Here is a 17,444-nt window from a genome sequence, read left to right as displayed (position 1 = left end):
TATCTATATTGGCTGCTTGTACCAGTTATCAGATGTGTTTCAGAGAGGTCATGGTTGGTGTCCTAGGCACTGCAACTTGCTTTGCACAGTTAAACTGAAATGCTGTTTATATACTATTCCAAGCCAAACCAAATTCACTTGCCTACTTTGTGATACTGACACTGATACTGTGATTCCAGATGTCAGATTACCACATGCCATTTCATGAGAGTGATTTTCTTTGGTGAGTAATTTGAAATATACAGTGTATCAGTTATCGGTTATAATTGTTTTATCAGACTGTCAGACATTGTATTACTTCTTTGCTTTGCAGAATTGAACACCAGTGAAATGCTGGCAAACATGAGTGCCACCACAACCCTGGAGGAGTTCTATCCAGCCATCGCCATAGCAACACTGATGAAGATCATCCGTGACCCGTCCCTGTCCCAGCACCACACAATGGTGGTCCAGGCTATCACCTTCATCTTCAAGAGTCTGGGCATCAAGTGCGTCCCGTACATTCAGCAGGTCATACCTGCGTACCTCACCGTCATCAGATCTGCAGATCCAAACTTTAGGGAGGTGAGTTGTGCTGTTGTATAAACTCTGTGTGATTTGTATTGTAGCTAAGTGGAAACTGTAGTCATTTAGGACACACAGGTGTGAGTCTGAATCCTGTCCGCATGGATAATGTGGAGACCATTCTTGCCTCTCAGTACAACCACCATGCATGACAGCATTTTGTGTCAGCTCCACAGGTGCACATGTCCACTCTCCCATTGTCTATAGACAGTATGTCAGAAGGAGTTGTTTAGATTATTCAGCCAGTGTTAACTACTACACACTCACTCACTCAAAACTTTGTAAACTGAATGTTGATTCATTTTCTATCCCCCAGAATAAAATGTGAGGGATATAGTCATCATCTGGTCTGACTGTCCATACCTACATCTGTCCATCTGTCCATTAGTATTTTGTTTCCGGAGCCTAACTTGAAAACCATGAAAGATATTTCATCCAAACTTGGTCCATGTATTACCATATTTTCTTGAGTAAAGTGCGCACCCAAGCATAATGTGCATCCCCCTCAAGGGGATTCAGTATTTTGAATTTTCTTTTTTGAATATTATGCGCAGACGAAAATTACACTTCCCCCTCAGCGAATTCAGGTAAACGAACGGGTGATAAGTAACTTGGTCAGTACAAATTTGAAATTTGAGATAAAAAATCACCAGATTTGCCATTTAATTACATTAAGTAATACATTACCACTGATATACCGAGGCTGTTGTCTCCCACAACTGCTGCTATAGCAAAATCTACCACAGAGATCTCAATTACCTCATGCAGCACGTGCGTAGCCACCTAGCTGCCATGTGACACCCTTTACTCTTGTCTCTTCGCCGGCGCTCGCTAGACGTATTATAGACTGCTGAAGCGTTCCTGTTTCCTTGACCAATTCGGTGATATTTATTATGGTTTATTAAACTAATAAACTGTGCATGTACGGGGCGTTTGCGGTAGCTACGATTGGATATAATTTTCCTGCCAAACGGGAAAAAATTTTCCCACCCTTTTTTCTATATACTCGCGGGGTTCTCGTATGCATGTTGTGTCTTACTTTCCCCTGCTATAGTATGCTTTGGGGGTAAACATCACTTATTTCTCTATATGTTCTATGTGTAACCATGTTTTGCTCTTTTGTTCATAGTACCCAAATGTCTGACATGGATGTGTCGCCGTTGTCCAGCCCCTCTACCCCTGCAACCCGGAGTTGCGGGGTGTGCCACAAGTTCTTATTATCACGGGATCCCCACGATCGTTGCCCGCGGTGCAGGGTTCCTTGCGGGGCGCCCGGTGTGTCCTTTGCGACAGTCTGGGGCCTGCAGCGTTTGAGCGCTACTGGCTGTATGTACAGTCTGTTTCAACCCCTGTGGTGGCCGGCACGCCCGGTCGGGTTCCCCTTGCGGGTACCACCTCCGCGGCTGTCCGGGGATTCCGTCGCTGCATTGCTTTCCAAGCTTGTGGACTCCAAGCTGGCGGCCTTATCTCAGGATAGGCCGCTGGCTGTTCCGTCCCCGTCCTCTTCGGTGGCCGCGGGTTCGGACGCGGGGTCCACCGCGTGGCCATGGTTTATGACCTCTTTGAGGACATGCCCAAGCCCCTGCCGGTACAACGGGGAATCCACGGCTCTGTGGGTTCCTCCGAGGTATACGATGAGACTTCCGACAAGGCTTTCCCCGCATCAACCTTGCTGCGCGGGATCAAGCCGTCTTTGGAGAAAGCCTTCGCGGCAGCCTCCGGTCGGGGTCTCCCGTTGCCTCAACCGTCATTGAGAATAGGTTCTTTCCCAGTACATGACCTTGCCTTTCCCGAGGCTGGTCCTTCCGCAGAGGCCCATGTTGAGCGGTTGGGTGTCCATGCCCCACCGGCTGCTACGGTAACACAAGCTACCTTGCAGCAGCTTGACACCCTCGCTCGGCACTCCATGCTTGCAGTCTCACGGAGACACTTACCTGGCTGCAGCGGCCAGTCTTGTCGAAGGTTCTCCCACAGACCGTGACCAGCGCATTTACAACTGCCTGCTCGGTTGAAATGCTTCCCTGGAGTACGTTGCCGGGGCTTCTGCCTTTATATCCGGCATGTGCCATTTTCTCAGGCGCCAGTTGTATCTTGCCGCCTCGGGTTTGAACGCTGCCAACCAGGAAGTGCTCCTTTCGCAGCCTTGGTCTGCGCGGACCCTTTTCAATAACAAGATCCCTGGGGTTCTGAAGGAACAACAGGCCGCTGTGTCAGCCGAGGCCTCTCGGCACACACTTGATCTTGTGGGGTCCCTGCATAGGCGCCTGGGTGCCGCTCCTAAGCGGAGCGCGCCCCAGGATGCTGCGGCCGGTAGGTCTAAGGGGTCGGGTTCTTCTTCCTCCCGGAAGAAACCCCGCCCTGAGGGCCGTTAAGGGGTTCCTCCACAAGAGGGGTATCAGGTACTTCGCGTACCTGGACGACTCGCTAGTGGCCAATAGAATGACGGACACCCTGTCACGCCATCTCGATTTCGCACGTCAGCTCTTGGAGCAATTGGGGTGGATTGTCAATCTCCCCAAGAGCGAGTTAACCCCCTCACAGAACTTGAAGTTCATCGGAGGTCGGTTCAACACGGTGACCCATCGCCTCCTTGTCCCCCCAGACCGGTGGTACAAGATTCAGGCGATGATTGCCAAAGTCTTAGCGGTGCCACAGACTGTTCACTTTTGGGAACAGCTGTTAGGGCTACTTGTGTCAGCCCAGGACTGCACCGATCGGGGTCGTCTCCAACTCCACCTGCTGCAACGGTTTCTAATCCAGTTGTTAGCACAGGAGAACAAGCGGTCATCTAAGAGGTGTGTACAGCGCAATTCCAAACTCCACAGGCGTCAGACCTTGTATTCCAACCTTGTGATACATGCTTACGAATACTGGAATTAGGTCACGCGCCTAATGCATACTTTAAGTAGGCTTGCTTTGGGATATACGGTTTAACCTGATCTAAGATTTAGCTCACACGGATACTGTGTTCTCATCTGCTGCGGCGATGAAATACCTATCCAGTGGGGCTGTTTGGAGTCACCAATCGTTTTGGCAATGACGATTGAGCCTTACGGTATGCGCTTGACAGTGCTTTGGTATTCCTATAGGGTAACGCCTAGCTAGGTGCATGTGCATCGAGTGCTTCCGCCTTGGTGTTTACTTCCGCTGGTCGGAAGGAACACCAGCAGTCAGGTTTTGGGTTGTAGGTGCTCCCTACCGCCTACTGTGGTAGTCAGCCTCGGTATATCAGTGGTAACGTATTACTTAATGTAATTTGTAGAATTTTCCTATTCAGAATATTCTATAAGTAATACGTTACCACTGGGCTGCTGCCCGCCCGTCCGTCCCCCGAGCACTTGCTCTCGCCAGAGACAAGAGTGAAGGGTGTCACATGGCAGCTAGGTGGCTACGCACGTGCTGCATGAGGTAATTGAGATCTCTGTGGTAGATTTCGCTATAGCAGCAGTTGTGGGAGACAACAGCCTCGGTATATCAGTGGTAACGTATTACTCATAGAATATTCCGAATAGGAAAATTCTACAAAATTGTATTTTTTGTTCTGCTAGGTATTGTTTTACATGAGGAGATTATAAGATTATCTTGGGTATTTTCTTGCAAACTAAGCCAGAAACAGCATTCACCTTGGAATCTACCGGTGATTCGGAAAAAAATTACCCAATGATATAACTTTAAAGGATTTTATGCAAGGATTGGGAAAAATTGTATCTGAATTTCTGAAACTAATTTTTTATCAGGAACAATATATTCCAATATCGTGTTTTTTTAGTTGCAGCTTTTACTATATATATTTGAAATAATAATAACCATAAGCTAAGCACTATGGTGCAGCTGATGGCTATTGCCGGATATCTCTTTTCACATGGAACAATTTGACCAGTCACCGCCGAGGCTCCTGGGCATGTGATCACGAGAACTAGATGTTGGCATATAATCGTCAAACTACAACAAATTTGACTTTTAACAAGTCAAAGTATGCCATTTATGATATATGTATCCATTCTCTGTCAACTAAAGTTCGTTTCAAGGCGTCAATAGAGGTAATCTCGAGTTGTGCGATCTTCCGATCGCTTGACATGCGATTTCAACTAAATTTATTTAAGCAATATTAAAAGGAATTTTGAATAAAATCATTGAAATAGGTTACAACACAAGTCCAGACATACAATGAACGCTTTTTATAACCAGACAGTGTTATTACAAGATGACTACATTGCGTATTCCAGTACAGATTTGTTGACATGGTATATCCAGTGTTACATGCTCACGGTAATGTCTTTGCATGTGAAAAAACATCAAAACTCATTATGGCATGTATAATGAGCACCCCCTTCTACACAGATTGTTCTTTTTTTTTTCAAAAAGTGTGCACTATACTCAAGAAAATACGGTGACCAGGGCCGGAAGTGGTGCCTTTTGCTGTTGTGGGGGCCGGAGGAATTTGTCATCTTCTGATGACTGTTGTTTATAATGATAGTTTGTCAGTGGAGTGAATTGAAACACCAAAACCATATCTTAGTCATTCAAGTATTTGAATTAAAATTTCATCAATCTAAAGTTATATTTCAGATCAAGTTTTATGAGAAGAATGTAATTGTTTAGTTTAACATTTACTGAGTGATTTTCTCCTCTCTCCACTAGTTCCTGTTCCAACAACTGGGAGTCATCATTGCCATCGTCAAGCAGCACATCAAGAACTACCTGGAGGACATCTTCTGTCTCATCAAGGTGGGTACACACACACTGCAGCTGTTGTAATCTGTTGTAATCTGTTGCCCCAGTGAAGACATGGGCCAAGTAGGTGTCCTATTTATGTAGCTTGTGAAGGGACAACAGCAGCATGTTTACGATGGATGTCGAGTGTGGGTGTTACTGTATATCATCTTACCATCTCACAACTGTGACACACTTACTGTAACCAGCAAGCAACAAACTGCACCAAAAGGAAAGACAAAGCATGCCGCAAAACACATAAGCAAATTTAAGATGGCGGATTGAAACAAAATGCATAGGCGAGTGAAGATAGGTTGACAAAAGTCACATTTTATGAACAAATCTGTACTTTTACAGGGAAGGACAAATTTACGCAAATATGGGAATAAACAACACCACAGGTTAATCCAAAACTGGACAGTTTGTTAGAGCAGCATGTGATGTGCATTTCTGTGACTAACTTTCTTGTGTCCTTTGTGCTGCAGGAGTTCTGGACCCCCAACAGCCCCATGCAGAGCACCATCATCCTGCTGATTGAGCAGATCGTCAATGCCCTGGGCACCGAGTTCAAGGTGTACCTGCCCCAGATTGTGCCGCAGATACTGCGGGTGTTCATGCATGACACCAGCCAGGACAGAGTCGTCACAGCCAAGGTCAGCTCACCACAGCTCACACAGGCTCGGGTTCAGTTTCATAGTAGCATCTCTGTTCTGATATAAGATGTTTTATAGTTTCTAACTCCAATTAAGTAACCTATGGAATACTTCGGGTTTGGCGTTCCGTTGGACAAGTCTTGAGTATCCGATGATCATTATGAGACTATGTTGTGTTGTTCCAGCTCCTGAATGCACTCCAACTGTTCGGTGCCAACCTGGATGACTATCTACACCTCCTCCTGCCACCAGTTGTCAAACTGTTTGACTCTGCTGATATTCCTATAGCAGTCAGAAAGTAAGTTCTATGTTGGAACTGTTGGGCCTAACCTTACTAATGCTGGATTTCTCTGCCTCGCCCTCTCTGTCACCTCACTAATACCTGTGTTCTGCCTCACCCTCTCTGTCACCTCACTAATACCTGTGTTCTCTGCCTCACCCTCTGTTTCACCTCACTAATACCTGTGTTCTGTCTCACCCTCTGTGTCACCTCACTAATACCTGTGTTCTGTCTCACCCTCTGTGTAACCTCACTAATACCTGTGTTCTGCCTCACCCTCTGTGTCACCTCACTAATACCTGTGTTCTGCCTCACCCTCTCTGTCACCTCACTAATACCTGTGTTCTGCCTCACCCTCTGTGTCACCTCACTAATACCTGTGTTCTGCCTCACTGTCTGTGTCCCCTCACTAATACCTGTGTTCTGCCTCACCGTCTGTGTCACCTCACTAATACCTGTGTTCTGCCTCACCCTCTGTGTCACCTCACTAATACCTGTGTTCTGCCTCATCCTCTGTGTAACCTCACTAATACCTGTGTTCTGCCTCACCCTCTCTGTCACCTCACTAATACCTGTGTTCTGCCTCACCCTCTGTGTCACCTCACTAATACCTGTGTTCTGCCTCATCCTCTGTGTCACCTCACTAATACCTGTGTTCTGCCTCACCGTCTGTGTCACCTCACTAATACCTGTGTTCTGCCTCACCCTCTCTGTCACCTCACTAATACCTGTGTTCTGCCTCATCCTCTGTGTCACCTCACTAATACCTGTGTTCTGCCTCACCATCTGTGTCACCTAACTAATACCTGTGTTCTGCCTCACCCTCTCTGTCACCTCACTAATACCTGTGTTCTCTGCCTCACCCTCTGTGTCACCTCACTAATACCTGTGTTCTGCCTCACCGTCTGTGTAACCTCACTAATACCTGTGTTCTGCCTCACCCTCTGTGTCACCTCACTAATACCTGTGTTCTGCCTCACCCTCTGTGTCACCTCACTAATACCTGTGTTCTGCCTCACCGTCTGTGTAACCTCACTAATACCTGTGTTCTGCCTCACCCTCTGTGTCACCTCACTAATACCTGTGTTCTCTGCCTTACCCTCTGTGTCACCTCACCAATACCTGTGTTCAGTCTCACCCACTCTGTCGCTTCCCTAATACCTGTGTTCTCTGCCTCACCCTCTCTGTCACCTCACTAATACCTGTGTTCTGCCTAAACCCTCTGTGTCCTCCACTAATACCTGTGTTCTCTGCCTCACCCTAACAGAATGGCTCTGGAGACTATTGACCGCTTGACCGATGCCCTGGACCTGACCGACTACGCATCACGGATCATCCACCCACTGGTGCGGACGCTGGATACCTGCACTGTATTGCAGACCACGGTGATGGACACGCTCTGTGCCCTGGTGTTGCAACTCGGACACAAGTTTACTATCTTCGTCTCCATGGTCAACAAAGTGACAGCAAAGAACAGGATCACACATCAGCGCTACAACATCCTCATGTGCAGACTACTGAAGGTAGAGTCACTGGAAAATCTCTCTTAAGTATGTTATGGACATATCTCCATATATATATTTATAAAACTATTTCAACCTTATTTTCAGCCTATCATCATCGTTCACTTGTCAGACTGTGGTTGATTCTAAGGAAGGTGTTGTACTGTTTCAGGCCATCAGTTTGTGTTTTACTGTTCCAGGGCATCAGTTTGTGTTGTACTGTTCCAGGACATCAGTTTGTGTTGTACTGTTCCAGTACATCAGTTTGTGTTGTACTGTTCCAGGACATCAGTTTGTGTTGTACTGTTCCAGGACATCAGTTTGTGTTGTACTGTTCCAGGACATCAGTTTGTGTTGTACTGTTCCAGGACATCAGTTTGTGTTGTACTGTTCCAGGACATCAGTTTGTGTTGTACCGTTCCAGGACATCAGTTTGTGTTGTACTGTTCCAGGGCATCAGTTTGTGTTGTACCGTTCCAGGGCATCAGTTTGTGATGTACTGTTCCAGGGCATCAGTTTGTGTTGTACTGTTCCAGGACATCAGTTTGTGTTGTACTGTTCCAGGACATCAGTTTGTGTTGTACTGTTCCAGGGCATCAGTTTGTGTTGTACTGTTCTATTCCAGGGCATCAGTTTGTGTTGTACTGTTCCAGCCCATCAGTTTGTGTTGTACTGTTCCAGGACATCAGTTTGTGTTGTACTGTTCCAGCCCATCAGTTTGTGTTGTACTGTTCCAGGACATCAGTTTGTGTTGTACTGTTCCAGGGCATCAGTTTGTGTTTTACTGTTCCAAGACATCAGTTTGTGTTGTACTGTTCCAGGGCATCAGTTTGTGTTGTACTGTTCCAGGGCATCAGTTTGTGTTGTACTGTTCCAGGACATCAGTTTGTGTTGTACTGTTCCAGTACATCAGTTTGTGTTGTACTGTTCCAGGGCATCAGTTTGTGTTGTACTGTTCCAGGGCACCACCATAGCCGAGGAGGAGGATGACCCAGTGTTAATCAAACACAAGAAGAACCGTCTGAAGGCGCCACAGTCTTCAGATCAAACAACAGAAACTGCCACCATCAAGAAATTACATGTCAACTTTAACCACATGCAGAGAGTAAGTGATCAGGGTTTTTAAAGTGTATAGAAAATACAGTAAAACATGGATATAATGAACTACAAGGCTGCATTAGCAGTGATAATTTTTTATAGCATTCAATTGATAACATATCATAACATTCATTTAAGTATAACAAGGTTGATCCGTCACCGCTGATTGTGTTGATTCGCTGCGATTGTGTTGATTCATGGCTGATTGCGTACAGCCAGTTGTCAGTGACACTTGACACTGAGTCAGATGTCTCAGTTCACTATACACATCACTAATTAGTGATAGATGGGCTTGTCGGTGATCAGATATCAGTTCGCTGTATCTGTTAGTTCGCTGTAGAGAGTTTGTTATATGCATAAATTTTATATGATATTATATAGGAGATAAATCGGGGATTTTTTAACAGTTCGTTGTATCGTTTGTTCGCTCTGTCTGTGTTTTTTATATCCGTGCTCTACTTGCAGAATTGCTTCATCATAATACTGTTTGTGAGTAGCAACCACTGTGTTAGTCCAGATATGAGATATACCCTGCACCAGCTGCTGTAGGCTCTCTTGTTAAGACTGGGTTAGCAAGTTAGGTAGCCAAGTGGTCCACGATGCCACATCTTGCTGTGCACTAGAATCACAATTTCATTTCACTCATGACCCTTGGTCAAGTATTTCACCAAAGTGGTCAACATGTACGAGCAGTGTCAATGTTTCTCCCCCATCAGGCTGGCACACCCACATCAGGGTGGCTTCAGCAGAACTACTGACCCACCCACTACTGTGTGAGTGAATGTTTGTACAGGCCCTGGGAGCAGGGAGGCGAGTGTCCAAGGAAGATTGGATGGAGTGGCTGCGGAAGCTGAGTATTGAGCTGCTGAAGGAATCCCCCTCCCCAGCACTGCGGTCCTGCTGGGCCTTGGCCCAATCATACAACCCCCTGGCCAGGTGAGTAGATGACATCATACAACCCCCTGGCCAGGTGAGTAGATCACATCACACAACCCCCTGGCCAGGTGAGTAGATCACATCACACAACCCCCTGGCCAGGTGAGTAGATCACGTCACACAACCCCCTGGCCAGGTGAGTTGATCACATCACACAGCCCCTGGCCATGTGAGTAGATCACATCATACAACCCTTGGCCAGGTGAGTAGATCACGTCACACAACCCCAGGCCAGGTGAGTAGATCACATCACACAGCCCCTGGCCAGATGAGTAGATCACATCACACACCCCCTGGCCAGGTGAGTAGATCACGTCACACAACCCCCTGGCCAGGTGAGTAGATCACGTCACACAACCCCAGGCCAGGTGAGTAGATCACGTCACACAACCCCAGGCCAGGTGAGTAGATCACATCACACAGCCCCTGGCCAGGTGAGTAGATCACATCATACAACCCCCTGGCCAGGTCAGTTGATCACATCACACAGCCCCTGGCCTGGTGAGTAGATCACATCATACAACCCTTGGCCAGGTGAGTAGATCACATCACACAACCCTTGGCCAGGTGAGTTGATCACGTCACACAGCCCTTGGCCAGGTGAGTAGATCACGTCACACAACCCCTGGCCAGGTGAGTAGATCACATCACACAACCCCCTGGCCAGGTGAGTTGATCACATCACACAGCCCCTGGCCAGGTGAGTAGATCACATCACACAGCCCCTGGCCAGGTGAGTAGATCACATCACACAGCCCCTGGCCAGGTGAGTAGATCACATCACACAGCCCCTGGCCAGGTGAGTAGATCACATCACACAACCCCCCTTGTGTTATCTGGCGATTGTTGTTTTGTGGCTTGTCTGATGGTGACTACTTTCCCGTCTAGGGACCTGTTCAATGCTGCCTTTGTGTCGTGCTGGACGGAGCTGACGGAGACCCAGCAGGATGAGTTGATCCACAGTCTGGAGCAGGCCCTGACATCCCAGGAGATCCCCGAGATCACCCAGACTCTGCTCAACCTGGCCGAGTTCATGGAGCACTGTGACAAGGTGAGGCCATTACAGACCATCAGAAGCCCCGCCAAATAATAATCTGGGGGCTTACAAGGCAGTTGCTGTTACCATTTCGTTTTTAAGAAATGAAGCAGTTATGTTCACGGATCATCTTTAACAAAATCATCTGTACTCCTAATAGAAATAAGAGCAGCTCCACACCAAGTTTTCATAGTGAGAAGATTTGTGCTGCCAACTTGCAGGGTCCTGTGTTCAACCATACCATATGTTGATGTCTGATCTAAGCAGCCAGACAGAAGTGATTGCTTATTTTATGGGAATGCAGTTATTCAAACACCTCTATTTATTGGTTCATGAGTTTGTAAATGAGATTTTTGTTCTCATTTTTTAGCCCTTTGGCTTCAATTAAGAAATCAATTTTGAGTGATCTACCCCTTGCAGATGTTTCGGAATAAATGGAATGTGACAAAAGTATGTGTACAATCTTATTAAAACCCGTAATGGGATGTCCTCATATCTTTGTTTAGTGGTAGTGAGAACTAAGGTCTGATTTTAATGAGATTAGTATGTGTATAATTTAGACTGTTTGAAACTGTTGGTGTTGTGAGTGGATTCCATGTTTATGATATGTGTTGGTCTCCTTAATTGTATTTTATGTTTTGTTTTTTCTTGTATTTTTTTATTTTTTCATTTTGAACAAAGTTTATTCATTCATTTAAATTGAATGAAATGGAGTTTATAGTATCTGTTGTGTTTGCATATTCAACGTATTTAAGCCCAGGGCTAAATACTGGATGAAGCATTTGGTCCCTGAAGGTGATAAAACCTGTTATTAGACATGCATTCCTGGTGATGAAGCTACGTACAGCTTGTACTCTGTTCCAATTGTCTAATTTTCCTATAGTACATGGCAGTCATTTATATCTTTTCTGCTATACATTACCAGTAAGTGTTCATCAATATCCTTCCATTGTTACTGTAGGGACCCCTGCCTCTTGCAAGCAACATTCTCGGTCAGCGGGCCATGAGGTGCCAGGCTTACGCCAAGGCACTCCACTACAAGGAAGAGGAGTTCCACCGCGGCCCGACAACTGACACTCTGGAGGCACTCATCAGCATCAACAACAAGCTACAACAACCCGAGGCAGCCGCAGGCGTCCTGGACTACGCCATGAAGCATCATCGAGCAGACCTGGTTAGACGTGCTCACATTACACACTTACACATCATAGCCAGAACACAATGAAAATAAGTTACAGTTTAGAAATGACATTTGGAAAAACATCTTTTTTATGTTCCTAATTGTACTATGCATCTTTTTTTTTCTAGCTAGAAAGCAAGTGTAAATATGTTTTATTTTGTCTGCAGAAAATCCAGGAAACTTGGTATGAAAAACTTCATGAATGGGACAAAGCCCTTCATGCATATGAACGTAAACAGGAAACCAACCCTGATGACCTCACCTTGACCTTGGGAAGTATGCGCTGCCTTGAAGCATTGGGAGAATGGTGAGTCTTTGTACTTCATTCAGTGTCATATATACCACATCCATTGTCATATATACCACATCCATTGTCATATATACTTCATTCATTGTCATATATACCACATCCATTGTCATATATATACTTCATCCCTTGTTTATATACCACATCCATTGTCATATATACCACATCCATTGTCATATATACTTCATTCATTGTCATATATACCACATCCATTGTCATATATATACTTCATCCCTTGTTTATATGCCACATCCAGTGTCATATATACCACATCCATTGTCATATATACTTCATCCATTGTTATATATACCACATCCATTGTCATATATACTTCATCCATTGTTATATATGCCACATCAATTGTCATATATACCACATCCATTGTCATATATACTTCATCCATTGTCATATATACTTCATCCACTGTCACATACACCACATCTATTGTCACATATACCACATCTGTTGTCTCATATACCACATCTATTTGTATATATATACCACATCCACTGTCACATATACCACATCTGTTGTCACATATCCCACATCCACTATCACATGTCTGTTGTGTTTTGTACCATGTCCAGGATGACATGTCCAGTTCCTGTAATGCAGGTCAGGTCACTCCCTCTATTGACCACATAACATTTACATGTCACAATCCTCATTTGCCTCGGTACAAGATTCATACAGAGAGATGTATCCCTGTCCCATCCAGGTGCCACTGATTGTGGGTCTGAGGTTACTTTTGTATGACCCTTGTCGTGTCAGGGTTTCATCAAAGTGGCATATGCCCTGCTTGACTTTACACTGTCCTCTCAAGATAAGCTGAAACATCTTAAACTGTGTAAAGGTTGGCAAATAAACCTTCAGTCACTCCCTCTGTATGACAGTATACATCTTGCACTGATATGATAACCACCATCTTGCACTGATGTTATAACCACCATCTTGCACTGATGTAATAAACCAACACCTTGCACTGATGTTTTTACCTACATCTTGCACTGATGTAATAAGCAACACCTTTCACTGATGTAATAACCACCATCTTGCACTGATGTAATAAACTACATCTTGCACTGATGTAATAACCACCATCTTGCATTGATGTAATAACCAACATCTAGCACTGATGTAATAACCAACATCTTGCACTGATGTAATAAACCAACATCTTGCACTAATGTAATTACCACCATCTTGCACTGATGTTATAACCAACATCTCTCACTGATGTAATAAACCAACATCTTGCACTAATGTAATAACCACCATCTTGCACTGATGTTATAACCAGCACCTTGCACTGATGTTATAACCAACATCTAGCACTGATGTAATAACCACCATCTTGCACTGATATAATAAACCAACATCTTGCACTGATGTTATAACCACCATCTCTCACTGATGTAATAAACCAACACCTTGCACTGATGTTTTTACCTACATCTTGCACTGATGTAATAAGCAACACCTTTCACTGATGTAATAACCACCATCTTGCACTGATGTAATAAACTACATCTTGCACTGATGTAATAACCACCATCTTGCATTGATGTAATAACCAACATCTAGCACTGATGTAATAACCAACATCTTGCACTGATGTAATAAACCAACATCTTGCACTAATGTAATTAACACCATCTTGCATTGATGTTATAACCAACATCTTGCACTGATGTAATGACCAACACCTTGCACTGATGTAATAACAACTATCTTGCACTGATGTAATGACCAACACCTTGCACTGATGTAATAACAACTATCTTGCACTGATGTAATAACCACCATCTTGCACTGATATAATATCCAACACCTTGCACTGATATAATAACCAACATCTTGCACTTATGTTATAACCAACATCTCTCACTGATGTAATAAACCAACATCTTGCACTAATGTAATTACCACCATCTTGCACTGATGTAATAACCAACACCTTGCACTGATGTAATAACCAACACCTTGCACTGATGTAATAACCACCATCTTGCACTAATGTAATAACCAACACCTTGCACTGATGTAATAACCAACACCTTGCACTGATGTAATAACCAACATCTTGCACTAATGTAATTACCACCATCTTGCACTGATGTAATAACCAACACCTTGCACTGATATAATATCCAACACCTTGCACTGATATAATAACCAACATCTTGCACTTATGTTATAACCAACATCTCTCACTGATGTAATAAACCAACACCTTGCACTAATGTAATTACCACCATCTTGCACTGATGTAATAACCACCATCTTGCACTGATGTAATAACCAACACCTTGCACTGATGTAATAACCAACACCTTGCACTGATGTTATAACCACCATCTTGCATTGATGTAATAACCAACAGCTAGCACTGATGTAATAACCAACATCTTGCACTGATGTAATTACCAACATCTTGCACTAATGTAATTACCACCATCTTGCACTGATGTAATAACCAACACCTTGCACTGATGTAATAACCACCATCTTGCACTGATGTAATAACCTGTATCTTGCACTGATGTAATAAGCAACACCTTGCACTGATATAATAAACCAACATCTAGCACTGATGTAATTACCAACATCTTGCACTGATGTTATAACCAACATCTCTCACTGATGTAATAAACCAACATCTTGCACTAATGTAATAAACCAACACCTTGCACTGATGTAATAACCAACATATTGCACTGATGTTATAACCAACACTGATATAATATGAAACCAACACCTTACACTGATGTTATAATCAACATCTTGCACTGATGTAATAAACCAACACCTTGCACTGATGTAATAACCAACATATTGCACTGATGTTATAACCAACACTGATATAATATGAAACCAACACCTTACACTGATGTAATAACCAATTTCTTGCACTGATGTTATAACCAATATCTTGCACTGATGTTATAACCGACATCTTGCACTGATGTAATAAACCAACACATGCCCTATCGTGTCTTCTAGGGGTCAGCTGCATGCACTGGCCTGTGACAAGTGGCCAACAGCCAGTGATGATGTTCGAACCAAGATGGCAAGAATGGCTTCAGCTGCTGCATGGGGTCTAGGTAAGAATCCTACAGCTCTACTTATCCCCATGTTCTTCTAAACAAAGCTGGGGGTGCACTTGCATGTTTTATAACAGAACTGCATAAGGAGTACAGTGTATCTCGACTTGGGACCATTCCCTATTAATTTACACAGTTCAGCAAATTTCATGACTACAAATATAGATATGTATCAATGTCCATCTAAAATATATGGACATTATCTATGTGATCATTTGGAATGCTGGGCTCTGGGACAAGTTTCATTGTATGAGTATCCAGACTGGCTCGTTGCTTGGTGTGGCTGAGAGTCTGTTCATGGTATCTTTTGTTGCAGGCCAGTGGGAGAGCATGGAGGAGTACATGTGTCTCATCCCACGCACCAGCTATGACGGAGCCTTCTACAGAGCCATCTTTGCTCTTCACTCAGAGAACTTCCAGCTGGCCCAACAGGTGAGGATGTGGGACAACACAGTGTTCTATACATCTCTAGTGTATGTGGTATGGGAACTTTGCTTTGTCTGTCAGTTGGCCTTGTTATGTAGCTTCTCATCAAGTACTGACCGCCTCCCTGGTCTAGTGGTACAGCGTCCGCCCAGAGAGCGGAAGGTCTGGGTTTCGACCCCTGTTCGCGTCATACCAAAAGATGTTAAAAGATGGTACTTGTTGTTACCCTGTCTGACGCTTGCAATTTAGGGGCTAAAACAAGGACTGGTTGGCTCGGAGTCAGTATAGTGTGTCTGAGTGGGGTATTCATGTTAAACTGTGGCCTGGTATCTCAGTGTGCTAGCACTTTAAATCGGGATCAGTCGGACTAGTACAAGCAAAACCCCCCCTCACCCCCCTCAAGTACTTGTGTCCTGTTTGCCTTCAGTATAAGGCCGTGTGTTTCAGTGTAATGTTGTGTGTTTCAGTGTAATGCCATGTGTTTCAGTATAAGGCCATGTTTTTCAGTGTAATGCCATGTTACAGTGTAATGCCATGTGTTTCAGTATAAGGCCATGTTTTTCAGTGTAATGGCATGTGTTTCAGTATAAGGCCATGTTTTTCAGTGTAATGCCATGTGTTTCAGTGTAATGCCATGTGTTTCAGTGTAATGCCATGTGTTTCAGTATAAGGACATATTTTTCAGTGTAATGCCATGTGTTTCAGTGTAATGCCATGTGTTTCAGTGTATTGACAAGGCCCGGGACATCCTGGACACAGACCTGACTGCTATGGCGGGGGAGAGCTACAACCGAGCCTATGGGGTGAGGAAACAGCTTAATACTACAAACCCACTGGAGATGACTCAGTTTGTTTGAATCTCAAAGCAGATCCAAGTTTATTCATAAACATAATATACAACGCCCATTAGAGATAAGATTGTCAACTCTTGTCCTCCACTGACAGTATTTGGGGCATGGTCTGCATGTAAAACATAACGGCACCTGCTTTGTATGACTGTAAACATTTGCCAACTCTGAAGACTCACTTCCATGTCCATCAGGCAATGGTGAATGTCCAGATGTTGTCGGAGCTGGAGGAGATCATCAAGTACAAGCTGATCCCCGAGAGACAGGACGCCATCAAGACCATGTGGTGGGACAGACTCAAGGTAGGCCCTTGCATCTCCCACCTCCATCCTTAGGCTTAGCATTGTCTCATCAGTATAGGTCATCTTCATAAATAACAATCTCAACCCTCTATTGCCTGTCGTAAGAGGCAACTACTGCACTGGGTGTCAGACTTGTTACTGGGTTGGGTGTGTGTCATCGTATCCTGATGGTGTGTGGCATTGCAGTAATACCAACCACCTATTTGTCTGGCCCAGATTTGATTATTAACTAGTAGCCATCATATAGCTGTAGTATTACTGACTGCAGTGTAAAACGACAAACAAATCTTGGAAATGAGATTTTATAATACAGTAAGGGCAGGTAGCCTTAACCACACTCCTGTGGATGATACATTGATCAAGTTAGACGTGTCTCTGTAATCCAGCGAGATTGTGAATGAATGCTATCTTATTTGCCCAGAGTGACATCAACACATGGCTGTGGTCAGAACAGAAACAGCATGTCAGTTGGATTGTGCAATTCATTAACATAAT

At 44.3% G+C, this 17,444-nt stretch overlaps 1 protein-coding gene across 2 annotated transcripts in view; it reads left to right on the top strand.

The window, feature by feature from the left end:
• LOC139470758 (serine/threonine-protein kinase mTOR-like) overlaps positions 1-17,444 on the top strand; it is a 62,064-nt gene that overhangs the window by 22,486 nt on the left and 22,134 nt on the right. For both annotated transcript variants that reach the window (XM_071253043.1, XM_071253042.1), the window contains exons 22-35: positions 314-564; positions 5,206-5,292; positions 5,763-5,930; positions 6,116-6,228; positions 7,478-7,733; positions 8,674-8,817; positions 9,604-9,746; positions 10,635-10,797; positions 11,744-11,956; positions 12,130-12,269; positions 15,273-15,373; positions 15,690-15,805; positions 16,525-16,602; positions 16,842-16,949. In XM_071253043.1, the coding sequence (XP_071109144.1) occupies positions 314-564; positions 5,206-5,292; positions 5,763-5,930; positions 6,116-6,228; positions 7,478-7,733; positions 8,674-8,817; positions 9,604-9,746; positions 10,635-10,797; positions 11,744-11,956; positions 12,130-12,269; positions 15,273-15,373; positions 15,690-15,805; positions 16,525-16,602; positions 16,842-16,949 (2,081 nt within the window). The remainder of the gene's footprint in view (positions 1-313; positions 565-5,205; positions 5,293-5,762; positions 5,931-6,115; positions 6,229-7,477; positions 7,734-8,673; positions 8,818-9,603; positions 9,747-10,634; positions 10,798-11,743; positions 11,957-12,129; positions 12,270-15,272; positions 15,374-15,689; positions 15,806-16,524; positions 16,603-16,841; positions 16,950-17,444) is intronic.

This window comes from Haliotis cracherodii, unplaced genomic scaffold, assembly GCF_022045235.1.
Source record: "Haliotis cracherodii isolate W230 unplaced genomic scaffold, xgHalCrac1.p SCAF_21, whole genome shotgun sequence".
Classification (NCBI taxonomy): Eukaryota; Metazoa; Mollusca; class Gastropoda; order Lepetellida; family Haliotidae; genus Haliotis; species Haliotis cracherodii.
This window is presented reverse-complemented; position numbering and strand designations above follow the sequence as displayed.